General features: G+C 31.7%; 2 protein-coding genes across 4 annotated transcripts in view; one reads left to right on the top strand and one right to left on the bottom strand.

Annotated features, from left to right (window-relative positions):
• The first annotated feature begins 274 nt into the window (after positions 1-274).
• Positions 275-2,022, top strand: ND-ACP (NADH dehydrogenase (ubiquinone) acyl carrier protein). 2 transcript variants are annotated; one of them, XM_023156353.2, is made up of 3 exons: positions 275-551; positions 833-949; positions 1,754-2,022. In XM_023156353.2, the coding sequence occupies exons 1-3, from the start codon at positions 399-401 to the stop codon at positions 1,931-1,933; spliced, it is 450 nt and encodes a 149-aa protein (XP_023012121.2). In that variant the 5' UTR covers positions 275-398; the 3' UTR covers positions 1,934-2,022. The 2 variants fall into 2 exon arrangements, with proteins under 2 accessions (XP_023012121.2, XP_023012122.2); XM_023156354.2 differs by lacking the exon at positions 833-949 and adding an exon at positions 693-800 and having other exon boundaries at positions 276-551.
• Positions 2,023-7,647: 5,625 nt separating this feature from the next.
• MFS10 (Major Facilitator Superfamily Transporter 10) overlaps positions 7,648-26,662 on the bottom strand; it is a 28,641-nt gene continuing 9,626 nt past the window's right edge. For both annotated transcript variants that reach the window (XM_023156356.2, XM_023156355.2), the window contains exons 5-9: positions 26,330-26,544; positions 22,556-22,717; positions 17,781-17,913; positions 17,450-17,691; positions 7,648-14,690 (exon numbers count right to left, since the gene is read on the bottom strand). In XM_023156356.2, coding sequence (XP_023012124.1) covers positions 14,553-14,690; positions 17,450-17,691; positions 17,781-17,913; positions 22,556-22,717; positions 26,330-26,544 — 890 coding nt within the window. In that variant the 3' untranslated portion in view covers positions 7,648-14,552. The remainder of the gene's footprint in view (positions 14,691-17,449; positions 17,692-17,780; positions 17,914-22,555; positions 22,718-26,329; positions 26,545-26,662) is intronic.

Raw genomic sequence — 26,662 nt, 5'->3', positions numbered from 1 at the left:
ATGTTCAGAAAAGAATCCAAGAAAGTTGCAATTTTGATAAAATGTTTGAAGAAGTTTTGATGTTTTTTTCAATTAATTTCAGATTCTAACCTACTTTCTTCACCTTCATTTCAAGCATCTGCAAGATTATAAATGTATCGAAAAGGAAATGAAGGGATTATAATATGTATATCGTACACTAGTTCAACGCAATTTTCCTCCAATTACATCACAAACGTGGCGACAAAAATCTTTGACATTTCGTAATCCCCCCTAATAGGAAGCTACTGTCTACTGTCAAAATATCAAACGTCAAAATTTCATTCTCAAAAATTGTAGGTTGTACTTGCATTGAATCCATTTCTATCATCTTAACGTTTTTTTGTTTCACAACTGAGCTATTTTCTAAAAAAGTAGAAATGGCTGGAATTGTGAAAAATGTTCGCGTTCTTGCAAGGAGTTCCGCGTATCTTGGCTTACTGTCGACAAGGACACTCGTAACAAATATAATTAAAGTCAAACAACCACAATTATCTATTTTACAAAACTCCAAGATTTCAGTTTTTTCACAGGTAATAAAGAAACCATTTATATCATTAAATTCAGTAACGAGTTGATTCCGTTTCAGTTGTGATTCAATTTTACATATTACATAACTTTTAACCTAACTTTCTTGTGAAAACAAGGGGTTAATCAGTTTTCTTCATCTCTAGATAAGGTTTTACTCCCCGGAAATTGTACGACCCAAACCTACTGAACACGAAATTAAAGAAAGAGTCTTGAAAGTCTGTGCATCATATGATAAAGTAACAGCAGATAAGGTACTTATATTAAACATTATTTTTTATTTCAGAGACTCGTTTTGCCACATGAGCGAAGTTACAGTTCTAAGCCACCAATGACATTAAAGCTCATAACAGAGCGGGTTCTATTAGTTTTAAAACTTTATGATAAAATTACTCCCGAAAAGGTACAGTAATTTTGCTTAAAAAATATAGTGGCACATCAATTTAACAAAGTTACAATGAAAATCGGCTTGAATTTGTTAATGTCTTACACAGCCATATACAATTATTTACTAAAATAAGTTGAGAGTGATGTTACTCCAATTTGCACATAAGAACGACTGTCAGAATAGTTGTTTGCGTAATTTTATACATAATTCACTTGAATCTTATATAAAAAATTTTCATGTGTATTTCTTGGTGTCAGAGATGATGAAGTTATATGCAGAAGAAATGAATTATTATTGAAGATTGAAATTGTCATATTCTTGAAACGTTCAATTCCTGAATTCCCTATCATTTTATGGGAAATCGTTTATATTTTATGGGTAAGAGTAATATCGACCAGTATTTTTCACATTTCATTGAATATATTAATATTTATACAAACTACACACATGTGCATGTGTTTATAATTGCCTTATAATTCAACAATAAACACATGTGATATTTTGTCAATTTCGTGGTATTGAGCCAGCATTAAATTTTCATTAATTTGTCATTTTCATGGCATTTCAATATGGCAATGTGACTGAAACGAGATATTTTAAACCTGATAAAATTTTGTACACATTCATCTAATTTCATATTTCGAGAAGCCATCCAACTGTTTTGACAATCGCCCTCATGTATACTCAGACGTCAAACAATGTCTCCCCACTGATACTTGGGTCAAGCCTTCTTTCAACCTAAATGTGTCACTCTATTGTGGTAAAAGTCTCTGTTCACCAGGGATGATTAGTTTTCTATATTTTTGTTTTTTTTTGCAGCTGACATTGGAATCACATTTCATTAACGATCTTGGTTTAGACTCCTTGGATCATGTTGAAGTTATAATGGCAATAGAGGATGAATTCGGTTTTGAAATTCCTGATGCCGATGCTGAAAAATTACTGAGACCTGCTGATATTGTACGATATGTTGGAGATAAAGAAGATATTTATGACTAGAGTATTCATTTTCTTCAACAAATTAATTCTACTTAGATTATGTGTAAGTTGTAAGTGTAATTGAATAAATCTCCTAAATTGTTATTGAATCATTGAATTATGAATATGCCAAGAAAATAGTGAGGAATGGTATTATTTCATTCAATAATTTTCAGTTTTACCCTTTGATATACAAGTTATTAATACCTAAGACAAAATAAATTGAGAAGAAGTTGAAAATATATTTTTTTTTCTAACTTACATATTTATTTATTAACACTTCCAAAATACGAATCATGAAATTATAAAACAACAATAAAAATTAATAATATATATGTATATTTGCCAGCTTAAAAGCGTGGCCCTCTTAGAGGTATCAAGAAATCCATTCCTAACTTCTCACCACAGTTAAAATGTGTGTTTGAATTTTGATATTGGAAATTCAGATCTCTGCTATTGATCACTGCCATTAAAATGGGCAATGTCCTTAGCATGGGATAATAGCTGTCATTTTACTACCTAGGTAACTATTCTTGACCTATTCATTAAATATATCTAGAAAAGTGTCTTCAGTATCTAGTACTGTAGCTATGACTAAATAGTTAGTATTCATATATAAAACCTCTGATGTTGCTCGTGGGTGACTGTAATAATGGTCAGTTGACTCTATGTGAAGTCAAATATAATGTAAAGAAAGTTGTCATTGACAATGTTTCTTGGTGAATATTAGAAGATCAGATTTCCATTATCAAAAACATGTAAACAGTTTTGATAAGAAAAAAGTGAATATTGAAAAATACCTGGTCTGAAATGTTCAGTTTTCTTTTTTTATGTTTTTAAGAAAAGAAAAACTATCAATTATCATTTCTTTCTCAAATACTCAATCGGGTGTATAGTCGAAGTAACCTGTATTGTGAATAGTTGAAGCTATCGGCATCTCAATGGTAAAAAAAAAACAATACAGAGAAATAATGCCGCTGCCGACTAGCCCTCGTGGACTGAAGAATTAGCGGTTCATATTGGATAATTTTTACTGACGAGTTTTATGAAGAGTAATAAAATTAAATTTTAACTCATGTTACGGTGACGAATAGAATGTGGGGATGAGTATCGCCGTTGTGTTGTCAATGTTCAGTTCAGGAACTGATCGCGATTTGAGCGTTGAAATTCGATAGGTGCAGTTATAATCACTTGAAATTTTTGTTATCTGTTTAAAATGTGGCGTCCTTGGACAAGTACTAATAGTAATAACGAGTGTGATAACAACGTAGACTTTTGTCTGCTCACTGTGTAGTGATTCCAATAGCGATGGTGAACAATGCCAAAAACAGATACCAGTGAATAAGATTCGAATGCATTTGAATATTGAAACACTAGAGTATGTTTCGAAGTACATAAGAATCTACATCTCAAGTTTGGTTTCAAGGAAAACAAATTATTACAAGCAACATCAGATTTGACCGAAATTCCTTTTTCAACTGTACGTAAAATAGTCAAAAACGAACCTTATGAACGCAAAACGCGATGTGATGCGGGATTACCAAAACCTTTAGATGTTCATCTAATAAAATCATTGAAAAATATAATATATGACTGTTACAAAAGCAATGAGATTCCTACAACTGAAATCATAAGGAAGAAATTGAATACTTCCGGCCATAACGTGAGCTACTGTGACAAAACTCTTCAGAATTGGATAAAGAAACTAGCATTTAGATTTAAAATAATAAACAAACGTCAAGCAGTTATGGAAAGCAGGAGAATAGTGGAATTGCGTAACAAATACTTAGAACAAATAACTAAATATAGGTAAGAACAACGGCAAATTTTCTATTTGGATGAAACTTGGTATGACACTCTTGACACAGTTATGAAAGGGTGGACTGATGGTTCGAGAATGTGTACGCACAACATGCCTACAAACAAAGGATCGCGTCTAATCATTGTGCATTGCGGAGGAAGTAAAGGATGGGTCCCGAATTCTTTGAAATTATGTGGAAAATACTTGAGGACTGCAATGTTGACTATCATAAGAACATAGAAACTGATATTTTTGAGGAATGGTCCAATCTCCATATAGTCTTTTTCAACTTAAATTACTTTTTTAATCCTTTTCTGCCAGTCTTCTTCGGTAATATTAGATACTTCTTCTTTAACTAGCTCTATTACCCTCTTATCAAATTTTGGAAAATTATTTTTGAGCCTGATGCTTTATTTCAATTTTCCCCAAATCAACTTGATGGGGTTGAAAACACAAAAATAGGGGGGAAGTCTCGGTATGGTGTGTCCATACTTTTCAGTAATACTCTCAAGGGCATACATTTTTTCAAATGTTTTTATCTGTAAAACTTCAAGTAGTTGGTTTTTGGTATAGTTATCTTCAAAATACAAATTTTTATTCATTAAAAACTTTGCATTTCATCTTTCCTAGAATTTTTATTCGGTACTTTGATGAGCTGTTGCGAATGATAGGAACCGTTGTCAAGAACTATTACACTATTCGCATCCAAATTTGGGATCAATGTGTTTTCAAACCATTCCTCACAAATATCAGCCTCCATGTTCTTATGATAGTCAACATTGCAGTCCTCAAGTTTTTTTCCACATAATTTCAAAGAATTCGGAACCTATCCTTTACTTCCTCCGCAATGCACAATGATTAGTCGCGATCCTTTGTTTGCAGGCATGTTAGGCGTACACATTCTCGAACCATCAGTCCACCCTTTCATAACTGTCAAGAGTGTCATACCAGGTTTCGTCCAAATGGAAAATTTGCCGTTGTTCTTGTCTAAATTTAGTCATTTGTTCTAAGCATTTGTTACGCAATTCCACTATTCTCCTGCTTTCCATAACTGCTTGACGTTTGTTTATTATTTTAAATCTAAATCCTACTTTCTTTATCCAATTCTGTCTGAGTTTTGTCACAGCAGCTCACGTTATGGCCGGAAGTATTCAATTTCTTCCTTATGATTTCAGTTGTAGGAATCTCATTGCTTTTGTAACAGTCATATATTGTTTTTTTCAATGATTTTATTAGATGAACATCTAAAGGTTTTGGTAATCCTGCATCACATCGCGCTTTGCGTTTATAAGATACGTTTTTGACTCTTTTACGTACAGTTGAGAAAGGAATTTCGGTCAAATCTGATGATGCTTGTAATAGTTTGTTTCCCTCGAAACCAAACTTGAGATGTATATTCTTATATACATTGAAACATACTCTGTGTTTCAATATTCAAATGCATTCGAATCTTATTCACTGGTATCTCTTTTTCGCATTGTTCACCATCGCTATTGGAATCACTACACAGGAAAAAGTCTATGTTGTTATCACACTAGTTATTACTATTAGTACTTATCCAAGGGCGCTACATTTTAAACAGATAACAAAAATGTTGAGTGATTATAACTACACCTATCGAATTTCAACACTCAAATCGCGATCAGACTTAAAATTTAATTTTATTACTCTTCATAAAACTCGGTCAGTAAAAATTATCCAATATGAACCGCTAATTCTTCAGTCCACGAGGGCTAGTTGGCAGCGGCATTATTTCTCTGTATTGGTTTTTTTGGCCTTTGAGATGCCGATAGATTTAATTATTCACAATACAGGTTACTTCGACTATACACCCGATTGAGTATATATATATATAGTTAGCTCCCTAACTATATTATCAAAGGGGAACTCTTGGAAGGTAGGTTGCACTATATCGTTTACTTGAACTATGCCTAAAGGCAATTTCTGTAGAAGGGCCGGCTGTTATTATCATCTGGAAACCTAATTTTCCGTGTAGTACTTGCTAGAAGTCTTATGAGTATCAAAGTGGTTTTATCCTTCAATGTACCTGAACATATATGCTTTTTTGACAAAAAAGTTGTTGCAAAACCGTGAACAAAAACCATTGAAAACAAAGGATAGATTAAAAAAGGTTATTGCCAAATTATTCAATATAATTAGGAAATAGGTACAAATATTATAGAAATAGATCAATAAACTAATTAGACAAACGAAAAATGAGTATCATAAAATCTGTCCAACAGTGTAAAAAGGGAATCTAAGAAAAACCTGGCAGATAATTAATGACATACTTTCAAATAATAAAACCAAAACATCTTTAGACAATGAGATCATCCAAAATGATAAAGGAGAAACAATAACTTCGATCGAAGAAAAAGCCAACTTGTTTAACAATTGGATTTATAAAATAAAAAAATGAATCATAAAGACTTACTACAAAATCTTTGGAGAATAAATCTATAAATTCATCACTTTTTCAGGAGCCTATTACTAAAAATGAATTGTTTATGATTATATCCACCTTAAAAAAAAACCTGCTTCTCAAGGCCGGATGGATTAACAACAAAACTGATACCTACCTTCAATAAATCCATGTACACATAATAAACTTTTGCTTTCAACATGGTACAATCCCTCAACAGCCAAATAGATACTTGTCTTGATAGTCCATCAAAGTGCTTATAATTTTTTTTAAGAGTTACAGAAAGTATTGACACTGTGCAAAATGGAGTCTTGCCGAGAAAACGTGAAAGCTGTGGTATCAGAATTATTGAAAAACAACTTGAAAAATTTAACACAAAGGGCCAAAATTAGCAAGACTAAAAGTTTACCATCGCTTATTGGAGTCCCACATGGCATTGTAATGGGACAAATATCATTCCTGGTGTATATCAACTGCATAACCCTTATAAATAATTTCAAAGGACATATAATATACTATGCGGACAACACAGCTACTTTCTTTCAGAACTTGGTATGATACAATACAGTCAGCGTAATATAGCCTGCAAAAAATAAAAGCTTGGTTAAATAACAGTGAACTAGGTTTAAATATTTCCAAAACAAAATCCCTTACTTTCTCCCTACAGTCTAACGATCAACCTCATATGAGCTCGTTTCTACAAGATAAGGATGCCATTGTCCTATGATAGAAATAAATCTCTGATCTACCTAATAGACAAATCATGGCGTTCCTGCAATTCATTATGGAAGGTTCGAGAACAAATGAAAAGACATCCAACCAGTATTTTCAAAATTAGTAATTTTTTAAGGCCTCAATTCAGAATCCAATTTTTTCAACTGACCTATGGTTACTTATACAAGAAAAATGTAATAATGTCATTCAAAAGACTATTGAAACATTTCAGAAAACTTCAACAATTTTTGTTGAACCAACCTAACAAAATGTTTTTTACATGCCTCAAAATATTTTTTTAAATAATAATTGTTCCATAGTGTGGCTATTTTGAACAATATGAAGTCATGATACAGTTTTCACTTTCAAAATGTTTTTTACATGCCTCAAAATATTTTTTTTAATAATAATTGTTCCATAGTGTGGCTATTTTGAACAATATGAAGTCTAGATACATTTTTCACTTAGCCTTACCAAACCACCTATTTGAATTTTATATATAAAAAAAGTCCCCCCTTAAAACTTTTGAAAGGAAGAAGTTAATTATGAAGATTAATTCACGTGAAAAATATTTGTGACTTCATTCAATGCCAATATGAGTATCATGGAATTCTTAAACGAACACATTCTTCACTTTATATTAATACACTGAATAATGGTCCTCTTGCATTGAAAGAGTGTTTGGCAACTTAGAAGGTGAAAAATTCAGAAAGAATTTTTCTCCTGATAATCATACACAAATAACAACTGTAAAAAACTTAATAAAAAATCAACTTGAAATAGATTGAAACACATGTACTTTTGTAAGAATATATTACACTTTTTGGACTGCATCGAATAACAATACATTCAGCACAATCTTATATTCTTTAAGTATTTGAAAAAAGTTATAGAATATATAACAGATGAAAGATAAGCTAGCACCACAGATTCTTTTAAAAATTGACCAAAAAAATTTGGGCGTTTTTTATAATAATTGTAATGTATAGAAATACCAAAGAAAGTGTAAAAGATTGAGATTTAGGATTAAACGATATTTTACGCATTAAAAATATATTGGTACCCGTTAATAGAATTTTTCCAACCAGTAAACAAAGTGTACCCTGTATGCCCAATATTTAGCGGTTTAAAATATATATATATATATATATATATATATATATATATATATATATATATATATATATATATATATATATATATAACTGTAAGTAAACCTGAAAGTATAGAGTTCTCATCTTAAGTTGTTTTTCTAGAAAATATTTATAGATATAAATTAGCGGCTCAAATAACTGTGTCTTTACAGTTTGGCATCCCTTTGAAATACTAAATTACTTATGTATTTAATATTATTGACCAAAAAGTCTCAATATCATTTAGTATGAATAATAAAAAATAACATTAATGAATCAAAAAATCATGATAAGAAGTACTAATAAAATAATTTCACTGGGATGTAAAAATATTTAAAATAAATGAAATTCATTTGTACCCAATGCTGAAGAACATACAGGAGGATGGACGGACCACTTTAGGTTCTACCACAGAATTACAACTAAGGTGCCTACCACAGAATTACAACTAAGGTGCATCAAGTTGTTAATATTTTCTGTGAGCGAAATCAACTTAATTAAATGACAAGATCCACTGAAGTAAAATGCATATGTCAGAAAATACCAGCATGAGTACATATCTCGGAATGGCTTAAGTTTTAAGTACGGTATAATACTATTTTTATCACAATATTATAGAAATGATAGGAAAAAAAATTCAGTGCACGTAATTATAATAAACCAATGACAGGGTTCAGTCTCCATTAGTACGGTCAAGTTAGTGACTCATATGTTGTGTAAGGTTTCCCAACGAAAACTTCAGCTGAATATTTCTGAAGCAGATAGTACTATCATAAAGCCAGCAAATGAAGGTTTTCAGGGAGACTCATCTCTATAAAATATGGAGAAGACACAGTATGTACAAAAAAAACAATAAATACAAACGATAACATTTACGGTCATGAAACTGTTCAACATTTATTTCATAATTTCTGAAAAAATCAGTTAAATTAAAAAGATTAGCTGAAAAGTAACAATTATATTAACAAAAAAAAACTGAAATTACAATGAAATAAAATACAAGCAACAATTGAACAAGAAACGAAAATTGAAAGATTTCAAGCAAAGTTATTTCACGATGTTTCGATTGTGTAATCACCCGAAGACGATTGTGGATACTAACATTCGAAACGTCGTGAAGTAACTTGGCTTGAAATCTTTCAATTTTCATTTCTTCTTAATCGTTCAATTTTCAATTGCTGCTTGTATTTCATTTCATTGTAATTTCAGTTTTTTTTGCTTAATGTAATTGTTATTTTTTAGCTAATCTTTTTAATTTTATCGATTCTTTCAGAGATTTCAAATCATTTTATATCATATTAGACAATGGAAGTCCGAACTGATAAAATGCACCATGAAACAATGTCAACCACCTTCAAACTAATGTTCAACATTTACAAGATTTTTTCAGATTGACTCCCTAAAAACCTCTAAGTTATGGGCATTGGAGATTTTTGATATTTCCGTTTTGGAATGATTCAGCAGTTTCAACAAAATCTTTGCCGCCATCGTGTAAAAATAGGGGATTTTTAGTATTTCCAAAATCGATGGAAGAGAAACCCTGTATCGTTGAGTTGATATGTTGAAAAAAACGGCAGATTGAATTTTGTTATTTACTTTCCAGAATAAAGTATTAATTGATTGAAAAATAACAATGTTACACTGGGATGAAGAGTTGAAAATAATTTCACGAAGTTGATAGCCCAAAAGTACAGCAATCCTTTGCAGTTTTGTTTGTATAGAAACTAGAGAATTTGTATTGAGACTGGAGATTGGGTTTTGTTGGATATTTTAAATTTTGTATTAAACTTCTTATGAAGAGATTTCCTAATTATTCAATGACTTTTATAAGGTGAACCAACATAAATGTTTAGTGAAAAAGATTGAAGTAGTAAAAAAAAATAGTGTTTAAAATTTATTTAAGTTTACTTTTTCCCTGCGTCAAATTCAAATGTTTTCACTTATTTAAAAAAAAACACCTCAAAAGGATTTTGTAGATTGACAGTAGGTTCAAAAGATTTCAATGAAAACAGAACATGGTTGATATAAACTGTATTTTCCCCAAAAACTGTTGAAATTCCCACCATTTGACCAACATCAATCCTAACACTAAAGATCCTATTGCATTTTTATGTGGAATAAACCACAAAGCATGAAATATCAATTGGCTCACAGGAATGTCAAGTATAAAATTGGATACTTCGGCATTATCAATTTTTTCTTCTTATCTGGAAATTGGTAATTAGATAGGTAAATTAAGGTAATTTTAATTTATTACATGTCCATTTACAAGAATTCTTGACATTCGTTCCCTATTGTTTAAATTTTCAATTAATCATTAAGTAATAATAATTATAATACTAATACTAATAATAATAATCGACTTTATTCATCACAAGACATAAAGGAAATCTGATTTGTATTTACATTACATTAATTGAAGATAACCTTATGACAAATGGGCAAAGTGTCAGTTAAAGCTGTTTTTGAACTCGACCCTAGGTAGAAGGTCATATGATTCAAATTGTTAAATTATATAAAGCACTTCAATAAGTATAATTTAGTTATTATGAACAAGACTGAAGAAGCTGTTGTATAGTTATAATTGAACACAATTCTCTACTCAAAATACTATCTCGATAAATGAAACTTGTAGTAGATTAATCTGCATCTGATATTCTGTATTAATATGAGTTTCAAAGAAATATTGATGTTCAAGAGTACTTGTTGTTTTTGATCTAGTGGCTAATAGTTGGAATGGCCCAGTCCAGAAATGGTTAGGTACTATTTCAATTGAGAGCTTAAACGTAAAGTTTATGAATAATAAAAATCACAGAAAGAAGTTTTAATATTTTTAGTCATGGGAACTTTGCTGTCAACCATAATGTCTCGAGTTTGCAAAAAAATCGCCCCGATGTAATGTGAAATATTATAAGTTTCATGTGCACTTCAGGTCACAAATGTAGCCCAGTATGTCGGCCCAGTCCCTCGGGTGGTGGTGACACTTTTTTTGTCAAGAAATTGATATCGAGAGTATGTACTCATTTTATTTTAGATAATGGTCAAAATTTGAATGATTCCAATTCCTAACTTCTTTATTAATCTCGTTAAGAAAAATAAGTTAGTATCATCTCTGGTTTCTCCCTTGGCGACAATATGAAAACTACATACTTTTGCAACAACTCGGTGTACATATCCCAAATTTCATCTTCTTTTATATAAAAAAGAAACCTTCATGCTTAATAATTTTGTGAACCACAAAAAATTGCGGCACAAGAACCTGTTTTTATGCTTCTTTCATAGTGAGTAAAATTAAATATCTTACAAAGAAAGAAATTAGTTAGATGTATGAAACGTGCCTTTGGAAGTCATCATTCGTCATAAATGAGACGAGATTTATACAAAAATAAACTCTGTTGCACTTCATTTTAATCTGATACTTTTGAGAGAACTTGAAAATCACCAACGAGGATAAGGTGATGAGATCTTGCCCTGGAACAAGACATGGGTGCCATTTTACATTTGGGGATCATTTATTTTTGGATCACAATAATCAACAGGTATCTGCAAATATAGCGTTTTTCAAATAATATGAAAAAACCTTGACTAACATTTGTTGGGTTCCCATGCAAATTTCTAAAAACATTTGAAGTTTGCAACTGCAAGTGAATTATACAATCTAATAACTTGGTGAACAAGCGCAACAGTATATCCTTCAATTACCTAATTTGAATGAAATGAAATTTGAAAAATATAGGGAATAACAAATTTTGAACAAAATATTTTTCTAATATACTTTACTACTAACAAATATTTGCATGAAATTTTTACAGAAGGCACTCTTATGAGACTGCCATTTATAGAGATAGATAGCACTAATGCTACGAGTCAAAATGGAAGGCTGATCATTGTTCATTCTGAAAAAATCAAATTCATTTTGCTACTAATGACATTCTTGAAATGTAATATATTGAAGAAAGGAAATAGAGTAATGGTGTACCAGAGAGACTGAGGCCTTGTTTATTTCATTTTATTATGATTTCCAAAAGCTCTAATATATTGAGTAGCTTTTTGTTGTAGGTTGGACAATATTTTTTGCTTTTACATTTTCAGATATTTGAGAAATTTAGGTAAACTATTGTAACAAATCTCTCACTACTAAGTGATAAACTAAACTATCTGATCTTGCTTGGAAACACAGTTCCTCAAGTAAGGCATGAAAATCACTGTTTTAGAGAAAGAGTAACTATTTGACTATCAACAGTAATTGCCAAAAAATGCATACACTTTCTATTTTATGAGATTTGTTGAAGAAGTATTTGAAAATGTTATTTTAAAAAACATCTTGACATACACGTTTCTTGATGTTTGAAGTATTGCTTGCATCAACATATATTAAGAAATATTCATATATGTATTACCTATACCTATTATTAGCAGACACAGAACTAACTTTTTGTTAAATCACTGGAGAAAAGTTGAATATTTCATTGAGCAAATTTCAATTGAACAGAATTTGAGTTTTTTCTGATGCTGCCAGGTCATAAATTCTTCAACTTATCCTCGTATGTTGAAATGAAATTTTGAAAATTGGTGCTTTTAAAAACAACCCTGTAACAGCCATTTTTACAACTATTGAAAATCGGTTTACATGTTGAACTCGTCAAACTTCTGGTGATTACAAAAAACTGTTACACACAAAGCTTTGGTTTCGAAATTTCTTACATACTGGCTGGCAACGAAATCATAGTACATGGTGTCGTTGAGTTGTTTGTGTGGTAATTATTTTATGTGGTAATATAGTTCACTGAAGTCTAATTATAAAGCAATTGAGAACATATTTGAAGTCAAGAATTGTATATACAACCCTATATACTATTTTAGACCATTTGAAAGTATATAAAATTCTCTTTTCAGTGATACGTCATAAGTGATACTTTTTATTCAAATCGTGGAAAATAAAGTAAAAAAAAAATAAAATTTGTTTAGTTTTCAAGGAAAAATTCAGAGTAGAGATTTTGCACCAATTTGATTTCATTTATCTTGAACATCTTGATAGGGGGTGGTAATTTTGTAACTGTACCTAACCTAACCTATCTGAATCGTTTTCCTATATCAGTAACAAAGTAAGTAAATCATTATTAACTCACAAAGTGGATACTCACAAGATAGAGCGAAACTTTCACTTTTGAAATGGCACAGAAAATAATTATTTTTTTTTCAGTTCAAGAAGTACACTTCAATGTTTTCTTGAAAACAAAGCAAACTTTGTCGTTTCTTTCTCACATCAAGTTGTTTGGCGATATTTCCATAGATGGCGTCATAGTGCCGCCCGCGCCATTTTGAATTTGAAGATAAGGGCTTCTATGACAAAATTTTGATAAAAATGACCAGTTGTATTATATCGTTAAACACAGTGTTTCTTCACCTTTGGTCCGCGGACCCCAGAGGGTCCGCGAGTATATCTATCTATAAGTAAATAAATGCCAGCAAGTCTGGTAATCGCTGTCTAATATCTTCAATGCCCATAACCAGCCGAACTTAAGTTTAAAAGGAAGAGATAACAACATCTTCCAAGTTGAAGATAAAATAGAAACTATGATAAAAAAGCTTGACCTACACTGGTAGTGTTTTTGGAATAGTAAGGACAAGTACAAGACAAAATAATTAAACACCTCCACGGTTTGGAGTCTTCTTTCCGGGATTATTTTCTTGAGCCCGACAGAAATAAAAACTGGATAGTAGACCCTTTCAACACATATGTTTCAAATATCACCGACAGGAAAATCAATCAAAAGAAATATCATGTGAATTTAAAAAAGTTAATAAGGAAATATTAGAAAAATCACTGAAACATTTACTGCTTTTCTCACCCACATACCTCTCTGAAAAAGCATTCTCTGCTCCTGTATAATCAAAAACAATTACAGAAACAGATTGCAATTGGAATCCGATTTGAGATTACAACTACATTAATAAAGTATTTTTAATTTTTATAAAGACGTTATTTTTTTGCAGTACTAAAATAAATTTTCTGAAATGTATTCCTGTGCTTTTTATTTGGTGGGCCCTTGAAATTGCGCTTGAATTTCTAGGGATCCGTGGACTGAAAAGAAAAGTGTTAAGAACGGCTGGTTCAACAAATAATTTCATATTCTATAAAATCGTTGAAAAAGATATACAAGGTACTATTGAAAATTCTTCTATTTCCGGTTAAAACAGAAGGAATTTTTAACTATCTTACCAATTGAAATACCGGCTCCATTGACCTATACTTGTATTCAAGATTTCTCACAAACAACTGAATAGCGTCTTGTACAATGGTTTCGTTGTCACACTATATATATTACAAAACCAATTGATTTTTATTTGAGGTAATATTTCAATGTCATAAAAAAATTTAATTTTAATAAATCACAAACAAATTGAGGTACTAATAGAGAGCACCCCTTTGATAAAAATCTAACATCACATTCTTCTTAAAAAACCTTGCCAAACAAGGTACAGAATAATAAATTGTACTCATATAATTATCCTACATATCTTACATATTCACTAAGATTCCACAAGCATAGCCAAATACATAACCTGTCAGTTAGCTGTGCTTGTTCGTTGAGATCTTGACCAAGGCTGTTCTCGTGCACTGGCAAACGCAATATAAAACAAGTTTGTGCCTATATTTATTCCAGCTGCTAAGTAGAAAACCATTCTCCACTGTCCCAAAGTTTCCTGAAATATAATAAAATACTTTATATACTGGGAAGATAGTGTAACAATGAAATGATTTCCATAACATTTCATTACTGTTGATTTTTTAGCAAATGTATCCATAATAACAACTAAATTAGTAAGTTTCACATAATTTAGAGTAGGAACTCTAAATTATGCTAGGCATTGGCCAATACTTGATGAAAATATATAACATATTTACAATTTACAAAACGCATACCCCGAGTATGTAAACTTTCACGACCGGAGATAACTTTGTCAGAGATATTTTCAGTTTTCTTTTTGGTCGAGAGCTGCAATTTCCAGTGCGGTAGACATTATTAAAGTCGATGAGGTACCGTCAAAGTGCTAAAATTGTTCACAACTCAAAAACTAAAATGTTGAAATTTGTCTCCAGTTTTATATAATAATTGGTGGGCGTAGCTTCATTTCTCTTAATTGGATTAAATGACTTTCTCTTCTTTTCTGTTGAAATTATCCCTGTTTCTGAATTTCTATTGTCTCTCTACCTACATATTCTTGGATAGTAATTTTGAGTTTTTTCAAGTATTTGTGTATCTTTGGAGGAGGTCCTTCGTTGAGAGCATGTTTGGTTATAGTTGATTTGTTGGTTCATCCGAGTCGACAATTTCTCTTGTGTTCAGAAATACAGGTACCTACACTTCTTTTCGTGGTTCCAATATAGACCGACCCGCAGCTACAATGAATTCGAAATACTCCGGGTGTTTAGCTGACCATATGGTCAGCTAAGGACCTCTCTGATATTCTACCTTTGGTCTGCCTGTACATTATGGAAATTACCTGTTATATAACGTATTCAAAAAACACTTTATTGTGAGATTTTCACTAAACTATTTTACAAAAACGCAACACGTGCAAGTCGTTATTGAAAAGATGAATGTCTTTGAAAAATATTGAGTTGTACCTTGGAATAAATAAACTGAAACTTAATATCACTAAAACTAAGGCGATCATCATTACAACAAAGTATAAACAACAAAATAAAATTGGGAGAAACACAGTCAAATTAAAATTAACGAAACTGATGTGAGAAATGCTGAGTAAAAAAAATAGGGTTCATTGTAGATAATACAATTTCATTGAATGATCATGCTGCCTATGTAATAACTAAATTATCAAAGAAACTGGGTTTTCCTGCAGCTGAAAAAGCAAATGCGCCACTGGAATCAATGAAGTCGCCCCGGATCGCTAATTAATTTTTATTGTTGTTTTTATTTTATTTTTATCGTTGTTTTAAGAAACTGTATTTTTTTCCTAGAGTGGCATCTGTATTATCAATGTATGCCAAAATAACGTGCTATAATTGCATAATAAAACCTCATTATGATTTTTGCGAGACTCTCTTATATCTCTTGAATCAGAACAAATTAAATCAATTACAAAAATCACAAACTCGTGGGATGCGAATAATATTACTCTGCAATAGGATGACACCTATACATAATATGCTCTGTAGTTTAAGGTGGCTTAATGTCTCTCAACGACTATACTATCAAACTATGATATTCATATTTAAAATTATAAATAAATTGCAACCAACATACTTAGTAAACCTTTTAATCATCATGATAGTAGATCGAACACCAATTTTCACATCCCAAGGACAAATTCACGAAGCAGTATGAACTCGTTATTTTTCAAAGGTCTGGACAGTTTTAATAAACTGCTGAATAATATAAAAAATTCTTCTTCTCTCCGTCTATTCAAGAGGGACTTGGTAACATTCATAAAGAAAAACTGAATTAAAGCTAATTTATATTTAAAATATGATAATAGATAAGACTTTGTTTTGATTGAATATGTAAGTAAATATGTAAACGTGTATCCTATATAGAATATGTGTGATATAGTTTTTTTCTTATTTGTGATTTTCTGTTATTTGGTTATAATAGACTAATTCATTTTGATTTTTATGTATTATGCTTAGATAAAGCACATTAATTATGTTTATATGGCTTGCCTATCTGGAAATAAAGTTCTTCTTCTTCTTCAAAAGCAATCGCCCAGAATGAATATCAAACTAGACATAACCATTCCACCTATCCAAGTCAAAATAACTTTCAAATAATGTCAAATAGTCTATTTTCAATCGGTCTAAGAATCTACAAAAAATTTTGAAACATAAAAATATATATATATATATATATATATATATATATATATATATATATATATATATATATATATATATATATATATATATATATATATATATATGGCAAAGTAAAGCAGAGTTTGATTTTTGATTTTTTGACTGAGAGACCCTGTTAATTCATTTTACCATACATTTCTCCAGTCGCTAACATTATCCAATTTATATATATATATATATCTGTATTGTTGTCATAACACATATATTTTAACAATTTCTATACTGGAAAGGGTCTTTGAATGAATAAAGTAATTTGAATTAGTTGTCAGATATCACATTTCCAACAAATGAGATGTGGAAATGTAGTTATAGAAAGCCAAGTTCAGCATATGAAAGAATATAACACCAGAATTAGAACACTAAAACAGTATTAGTCATCTGATAATGCTAATTTGGCAAGCAGAATGCGAGTCGAAAGACAGTGCTCTAGTTATTGTGTAGGAAAAGTGTTGTCATTAAATTTGTTTTATTTAATCTAATGGTTAGTTCATGAAAATCACAAAGCAAGTAACATATCAGCAAGGTCAGTGGATAATTTGAAAAGTTGATTTCATGAAGTAATTTACTGAACCTAAATATGACTCACCCTTCCTTCAATGATCAATCCAATAACATACGGTGCTAAAAATCCACATATATTTCCAGCAGCATTTGTTATGCCATACATCGTTCCTGCATATTTTGGACTCAAAGCTATGTGATTCATCTGACAACCAGCATATGACGCACCTCCGAAAGCACCAGGTATAGCTAATAGTAATTGTACTGCAACTCTATCACAGCCAACGTAAGCTACTCCTAACAAACCCAACGAAGGAACGATAGAAGCTATAACAAACATAAAGTTGAAAAATTACAATAAAATAATCTTTATTACTGAAAACTGAACTTCATACTTTATATTCCAAGTTACCCACCTATGGAATTGAACAATTTGTATGATGTTGAAAGTGACAAATATCCTTTGCTTAGTAACCAATCTGCAAAAATGCTGATCAAAATTCCACAGATCCAACTAGTTAGATATGGAATGGCTGAAAGTAAAGAGTTCTGAAACATAATTTGAAATCAAAATTAGAAATAGATTAGGAAAAATTTAGTATTAAAAATGTAATGACCCAAATTGAATATGTAAAACAAAAAATAAATTCAGTCAATTTCGCATTATATGAAAACTTCAAGGTGATAAATATGCTCTTTCCTTGCTTTGGTTTTTATTACCATGATTAAATATTTATAAATGGTCTCTATTTTACTTGATGGAGTTCAAAAGAGTATTCGTTCACTCAAACTGGAATCCACTAACAACCTAAACAACTTGCCTTGTCTTTATCTCGAATAAATGAATAAGTTGCCTTCTGGTACAATGGAATGATGAATAATTGAAATTTTGGTTAACTATATTTCATAGATCAGTTATTCCATTAGTGGGGTAAGGTGTTTAATGGCCACACACCATCAACCATTGACGCAAATCCGACTGCAAGCAATTGCTTGATTTCTTTAGATAGATAATTTATTGGTGTTTTATACATTCATCAGTATTTACACAAGTCAATGCATACATATTAATAAAATTAGCATATCTTAGGCATCTATTGCTTGCAATTCAAAGAACAAGGTTTTTTTATAAAAAATATTTATACCTATCTTATACAGTACATCTGAGTTATGTCAACGAGCATATTTAAAAACAGAGCAGTAAAATTTAAATTGGGTATTATAAAACAAAGACAAATGTCTTTATGGTTAAAGAATTATATCACAGTGCAGGAGTTCTTCAGTGCTGGAGAAGGCGTTTTTTTATTAAAAAATATTTTATCCTTATTTTGAATATATTATTAGGTAGAGATCTTATTTTTTGTGGTAATTTATTATAAAGTTTCACAGATCAAAAATTTGGTCCATTTTGACATCTTTTTAAGCGGCAGTAGTTTATACTCAAATAATGTTTATGCCTTGTGTTGTGGTTGTGCAGATTTTCAAAACTTTCACATTGAGATAGATTATTTTTTATGTATATTATAGTACATAAAATATTTCTCAATTAACGTGCAATTCTTGAATGCCTTCTTTCTAAGCATATGTCTGATGCGGTTTTACCGATATCAATCATTGTGATTCTATGAACCATATTCTAAAAGATAAGACCACATTGATCCTTAGCTCGTAGAAGTTTCGATTTCAGAGAGTTGCCTTCTGAATGCGAATGACAGCATATTTTCTCAATAAATTATATTCATTTTATACAATCGTAAGAGCTAAAAATAAATTATCGATAATAGCAAGACCGAAATCTTCAATTAATTGACTGAGTGACTACAGTATGCGACTCTCATTTTAAATGACGAGTATCAGAGTTGTTTGGTACTGTTTTCGACTGAATTATATTTGGCCTGATAATCAAATCAACATTCCAAGATGTTAAAATGTCATGGTACCGTTAACTGTGCTTGATGTCTACTACTGAGCTGAGGAGTTAATTTTTGTCCTAAATAGGCAGAAATCTTTTCGTAGAAGTTCATGAATAAAGCATACAAAATGAAGATGGCTTTTTTGCGTCATTTTCAACTGATCATTTTTTTTAACTTGGGGGAACATGTAATCCATATGGTATTATTCCAGAAAAGAGATCTGTACTTTTGAAAACCCAGATGTTGTTGTTTTCTCATTGCAGATATTTTGTTTGTGTCTGTCCTGTCATATGTACAGAAGATTATGGCAGCTTAATTAGTTACATTGAAAATTAGGCTAGGATCTCTTGATACACGAACATTTTTTTTCTTTTCTTCATTAAAGTTATAGTAAAACCAATAATGATTGAGAGTAAAGCGCGTTGTCATATCTAAATTTTACGTTACCAGTTTATAGCAGAATCAAAATATAGTAAGCAGTAGAGTTGTAGGTTGTGGCAAATTATAGATAATACACAATACTAGTACGATTAAAAGGTATTATTTATGACAAAAATCAGTAATGAGCTTGTAATGAATAATACTTATACATTTCCTGATTACTGATCAGTTAACATTCATTATTTTCTGTATAGTGTTAGATATTTATTACAACTAGTGGCAACGCTGTATGCAACGATATTTCTGTCTTTGTCACTTTACCGTAACTTCCATCTCATCGTTGCAGTCCTCACTAATGTACTTGCAGCCATGAGCGTATCATTGGTTTGTGAATTATACAGAGTGAATTGTACGTTTTACAGTTAAGTTAGTCAGCAATCGACGTGTTGTGATAACAATTGGTGAAAATAATAGTGCTAATAAGTGTTTAAGCGTTACATAATTATATTTCTACACCGTTCTCAAACTACTCAAAAAATGGGAGACATGGTCGGGCCTTCCACGTCGAAAAAGGTAAAACGGTCGGAGTCTCGGTCAGTAAGAGAAAAACAAATTGTACTGCAAGTATTTCACTGTCTTGAAAGAGATCATCAGCCACCAAAAGATGACTTTGTGCATATGTGCTAATTCTACGTGTGTACCTCCGAATAACTAACCGGGCATTTCTACATCATTAAGTTCCGCAATTACAAAAGATAAATTAGTTGATATGTGCTCTGATTATACCGGTGTACCAAAATCATCGATTTACAAAATACTAAGAGAAGCAGAAATTCATGGGGACGTACAAACGCCAAAAACTAGTAGCGGACGAAAAAAAATCACAGTTGATGAAGAAGCCAAAACCAGTATACGCAGAACTATTCACAGTTTCTTTTTCAGAAATGAGCTGCCCACACTACAAAGAGTTCTGGAGGCACTTAGCGATCATGAATTGGTCCCAAAAATGGGTAAAGAAACTTTTAGGAAACTTGTACATGAAATGAAATTTACGTACGGAAAAGTTGACAGGAAAAGCATTCTCATTGAACGTCAAGAAATAATAGCATGGAGAAGAAACTATCTAAGAAAAATTGACGAATTTCGGAAGCTCAAAAAAAATTGTACTGCATGGACGAGACATGGGTTAACCAAGGACATACGGTCAAAAAAGTATGGCAGGATGGTAATATAACAAGTGCACGACAAGCCTTTATTGAAGGTTTGTCAGTTGGGTTAAAACAGCCATCTGGAAAAGGTAGTCGTCTGATAGTTACGCATATAGGAAGCGACAGTGACTATCATGAAGAGATGAATGCGGAGGTGTTTGAAAAATGGTTTGAAGGCATCATTCAACTTGTGGAACCTGGGTCTGTCATCGTCATGGACAATGCCCCATACCATAGTCAACATTTAGAACCATTACCGAAACAATCATGAAAAAAAGCAGCAATTCAAGAATGGTTAATTAATAAGAACATCCAATATAACAAAGATAGTTTAAAGGCAGAACTACTTCAGCTAACAAAATTACACACAGACAAATATAAAAAATTTGCAGTGGATGAAATGCGTTAAGTCGTGGAATTACATACCACTGAAAATTAAACCCAATAGAATTAATCTGGGCGCAAGTAAAAGGATATGTGGCACGAGAAAACAGAACATTTAAATTAGTGGACGTGCAACATCACCTACAAGAAGCTATTCGAACTGTTTCTGCAGAAGACTGGAAGAAATGCATGCAGCATGTTTTAAAAGAGGAGCAAAAAATGTGCGACGTAGACAACCGTATTGAACACAATATTGAACCAATCATAATTCACTTTGATGATAGCGGTAGCAACAGTGACGAATCTGAGGTTGAAGATTAGACGAAAATTTGTACATTTACATTTATATTATATTCTATTATCAAAAATTTGTAATTTGTATTTTCTAGTACCCCTGACGATGAGTTTAAGTTACTCGAAAGCTTGAGAATAGTTATAAAGAGTTCACTTATCAATTGCTGCAACCCAATAGTGAAAAAAAGTTATATATATATATATATATATATATATATATATATATATATATATATATATATATATATATATATATATATTGTGTTTTTCATTAATATTGTTACAACGATCAGGTAAATTACGATATTGCAAAGTTTTAATGAAATAAATAAAAAATGTGTATGAATATTTTAATTAATTGTACTAAGAATTTTTCTTTCATTCTTAACCCTCTCAAAAATTAATAAGCACGCCCCCGATTTGCTGTCAACTGGGCTTACTTCTACTCTCAATCATTATTGGTTTTAGTATAGTTTCTATGAATAAAATGTTCTGAATGTTAGTTTTGAACTTTCACGATCTCAACAATTTTACCACATATTTGAAACCAACCCTAAAGATATGCCATCTATGAGATGTTTGTGCAAAAGTAAACTTTTGTGACTCTTATGGTTCAGTTTTTGTATGCAACATATAGATGAACATTGTCGTAGTGTTTAGCCATTTACCACAGACTTTATGATGTTTAAAGTTATAATTAGAAGTTTCAATTGAGTAAACTATGACGTATTTCATTAATTTTATATATGATTGACCTGGCTTATGCTTCATGGAAATGTATTTAGTATTAAACATGTCTGAAAAAGCTATAGTGAAATACGTGTTCTGGTTTTGTGAACTGTTTTGTGATAACCTCACAAAAATGTGTTATTAAATACAATATTAATTTTATATTCTTATCTATACCTTACTACACATTCAAATTTATTCATACTGCAATATTTAGTATATTATTTATTCTTAATGCTGATGATATAGGATGATACTTAATTAAAGTTTGTTTATACTCACAGCTTGAATGTCAAAATGTAAAATTTGTGACATGTAAGTTGGAAGTTCCGTTAGTAGGGTGTAAAATGCCCATGACCCTCCACATTGAGTAACTAAAATTGCCCAGAGAGGTACACATTTCAGAAGACTACACCAAGGCACTGGCGATTTATCATTTTCATCCTTGAAAAATAAAGAATATAAAGCATTTCTCAAATGGATAAATTGAGTATGACTTTGAAATTCAGATAGTATGTAAAATTGATGTAACAAACTTGGTTATCTGACATGTTTATAACGATTATGATTTTCATTCAGTTGGGTGTTTTTAATTTAGGTAGAGTATCGTTCATACTGTTAATCTAATCGTATCCTTCTGGAGAAAGATGTTCCAATAATTATTTTCAATAATATTTCATATTTCCATCGTTATTATGAAGTCATTAATTATGCATTTTAAAGAAGAAATTAAAAATTTATTGAACAGAACATGAAATATTTGCTTGTGTTATAAAGGAATAAATTATAGCAAAAATGTTTTCCTGTAGTTTTCTCTAAGATGAACTAAATTACCGTTGTGATGAAACATTTTAAAATATTTTGATTTTCGTTTTACTGAAATATATGACTGTACAGGGAAATAAATGTTTTTTGTTTTTTTTAGGAGATCAACATGAGTATCAGAAATCATGAGTTGATAAATCATCATCAAATCATATCATCAAATCATCATAACATCCACACTAATAAAAAAAAGAATATTCCATAAAAAATAATTTTAATAAAATATGTTGTATTACTGATGAGAAGAATATGATATAAGAGATTGCATGGAGTACATTTTATTGACAATATTCAACACAAGCACTACAGGAAAATCCTTAAGGCGCTCTTAGAGCAGTGTCTGTGCAAAAGTAGTGATTCACATTGGATTTGAATCACTGGAGGTTAAATCCATTTGGAAAAACGTTTTCAGGAAGTTTATTCCACATAAACGCCGTTCACCAAATGAAAGAAATCTTAAACAGTGAAGTTCGAGGTGTACTGAGTTGGTCCTCAAAACGATGAGCAGCCACAGTTCGTCGCGTATTTCTGATATAGGTATACCGCTCTTGGTAGAATCAAATGTGCCAAGTCACTTAAACACTTTCCGTGAAAGTATCTATGGAAGAGAGACAAATCTCCAACCTTTTTTCGATGTTCCAAACTATCAAGGTTGCAAGTGATGTTCGCGTCTCCAATCAGGCGAATGGTTCTTTTCTGGATGGAATCCAGCAACTTCAGGGTATGTCTGGGGGTAGAGCTCAATAAATGAGAACAATACTACAAAGATGGTCTGATCTGAGCTTTATAAAGCATCAAAAGTTGCTGAGGTGTGTACAGTTTTCTGGTTCGTTCAGTGCTTCAAGCTTTTGAGAAGCAGCCTTTGCAATTCCAGAGACATGATTGTATCAAGATATATTGGTGTCCATTTTAACCCCCAACAAGGCGGGTTGGCTGTCCTTGTTATTCTTTCACTGCCTGAACCACTGTGCATGCTGTTTTTTGGCGAGTACATTGGCTTGAGATGTGGGTGTTGAGCAAACCGGTCATCGGATGCCTGTTTCCACGTAGCCCCGCTGGATACGGGAATGACAGAATTGCATCCCAACGATGGCTTAATCCTAAGGTGTGTGTATCCGTGCCGAGAGGATGAATGACACTGAGCCTATCAGCTGTCTCTACGGAACCTTCGAGATACCGGGCGCCCTTTCGTCATAGCATCGCCTTGTCACGGTAATGCGGGGCTCTGCCATGATTGACCTTCTTTCCCTAGCTACTCGTGGGACTTTCATGGACAGAGTAAACTTGAAAATTATTTCTGACGCTGAGTCTATAGAGGAGATGGATGTCGAGCTTACGACTCCAACTGACCTCCCTGTAAATTTAGTTCAGGAGCGAGTCTACAGAGAAGGTGTTGTTATGGAGTATGTAAAAGTGATACAAAAATTATTCAAAACCAACACATACTATTTTATAAATTTTCCAAAGCCTTGTCTTGAATATCGCAAAAAAATAATCAAATCATCAAGCAAATTACATATTAAAGCATGTGCAAAATGTGAATTGTGGGTGAAAAAATGGGGCAGGAGTGACCGAGGCTTTAAAATCTATTGTTGATGTTACCAAGGATACTTATATATTTGCTCACTACATTTCATTGGAGAAAGTGGTCCAACTCAACAAAATCCTGATCCTTTAAGCTATCAGGAATTTCAACATACGTACATTATTCCTTATTGCATTTTTTACTGTAAATTTCATATATATAATGTTGTATTAAATATTTCCCTCTAATAAAAATTACTAAACATATTCAATTCAGTATTTACATATTTGTCTAATTAATAATGTCATATGTACAGCTTCAAAATCTTAATGGCTTGATTTATTTATTAGTTCCATAAGTAATACTCTTGTCAACTGAAATATATTTTCAATTACACCAAATAAATTGACATTATTAATAAGAATAAAACTGTGAATACTATTTTTTTATATGTTTTTGGATAGTTAACAAATGCTGATACCTAACCTCTCAATCAGCTCACTTTTTTCCTTTTGCGGACGCCCATGACGTTTTGAACATCTTTTTAATTGTTCACAATTATGAGCCTCAACTGAATTATAAACAAGTGAAGCACCATCAATGGTTTTTTCAATAATTTATTTGTTTGTAGAGATAATATTTCTTGCCCAGCCATTGTTGATTAAAACAGTACGAATGTTTTGAATTACCGCCATTTCAATATGACAGCTACGCTTGTGCTCGTCTTATGATAAAAAGGCCTAGTGATGATTCACATAAATCAGAGGCGAAAAAGGTCAAAGGCCTTAGAAATATCAAGCATAACAGCTCTTGACTCTCCATGTTTCTCGATTGCATTATTCCAAATATGGGTGACATACGATAGAAGGTCGCCTGTTGATCGCTCAAGATGTTGAAGCCTTCAAAATATTTGAGGATATGGTGGTTTACAGCTTTCTCCATGATTTTTGATATCACTGATAGTAAAGCGACTGGTCTATAATTATTTGGAAAAGTCTTCTTTCCCTTTTTGGGAATAGGCTGAATGCGAGCAATCTTCCAACAAGAAGGAAAAACCCCTTTCTTGTAAGACAGGTTGAAAAGTCTGCAGAATACTGGTACGAGTTCATTTGCGCACTTTTAAAGTACGATGACGGGCACTTCATCAGGACCAGACGCCTTATTCATATTGAGAGTCTGAAGGATATTTTGATCATAAATTGAAGAAGTAGCCTAATTTATATGGAGAAAACATAAAACACGCAAAAACTTCAACTCTAAATCCAAGTCATGAATTCATGAGTTCCTCCAGTCCTAGTTCAAACGGTGTCAATAGAGGGCACAGACTCCCAAGATAGTTTGATCAGCATATATTTTCCAAGATGAAAACCCCGGTGTTATCACTGATTCACTTTTTTTGTCAAAATCTCCCGATGCAATTTAAAATAGATTAACCCAACTTTGTACATTTATTGATGGATGGTGCAAGAATTGAATTCAGCAATACTACAGGCATCTACCAGCTTCCAGTAGTTAAGGCTTCTATAGCATTTGATGTGATAGGCAACAATTGCTGAAACCAACCGCTGGATAAAATTAAAACAATAATTCAGAAAGCCATTTTATGTTGCATTAGGCATAAAATGAGTATATTTATATCACTCCAGTAGAGTTATATTCATGTCTTTGAATATGTTTTTTTAGTTCTCATACAAAAATGATCATACCTGGGGCCCAACACTAGCTACAATATAAGCAAGTTCCTGTCTATCAATTCTTGGGTGGGTTGATGGCGAATCATAAATGAAATACATCCAGAAACCAAACCATATTATGCCTAACATTCCAAAAAGGTAAAAACTCAAAGGCCATCCTCTATCCAGTTCCAATGAGCACAGCCAACCTGATAGTGGAAGAGATACTATTGTGCCAAAATTAGTACCTGAAATATAGAAACGACGGCCATAATTCGAATATGCATACTGTTTACTTTCCTTAAAGTACAATCACAAATTACTCCTATTTTCTCAATGACTTTTCTATGAATGTTTCTGATAAAA

Source organism: Leptinotarsa decemlineata, unplaced genomic scaffold, assembly GCF_025532065.1.
Source record: "Leptinotarsa decemlineata unplaced genomic scaffold, Ldec_3_MD MMD2_tig00026282_RagTag_RagTag, whole genome shotgun sequence".
NCBI lineage: Eukaryota > Metazoa > Arthropoda > Insecta > Coleoptera > Chrysomelidae > Leptinotarsa > Leptinotarsa decemlineata.
Note: the sequence above shows the minus strand (reverse complement) of the source record. Positions and strands in the feature narration are given on the sequence as shown.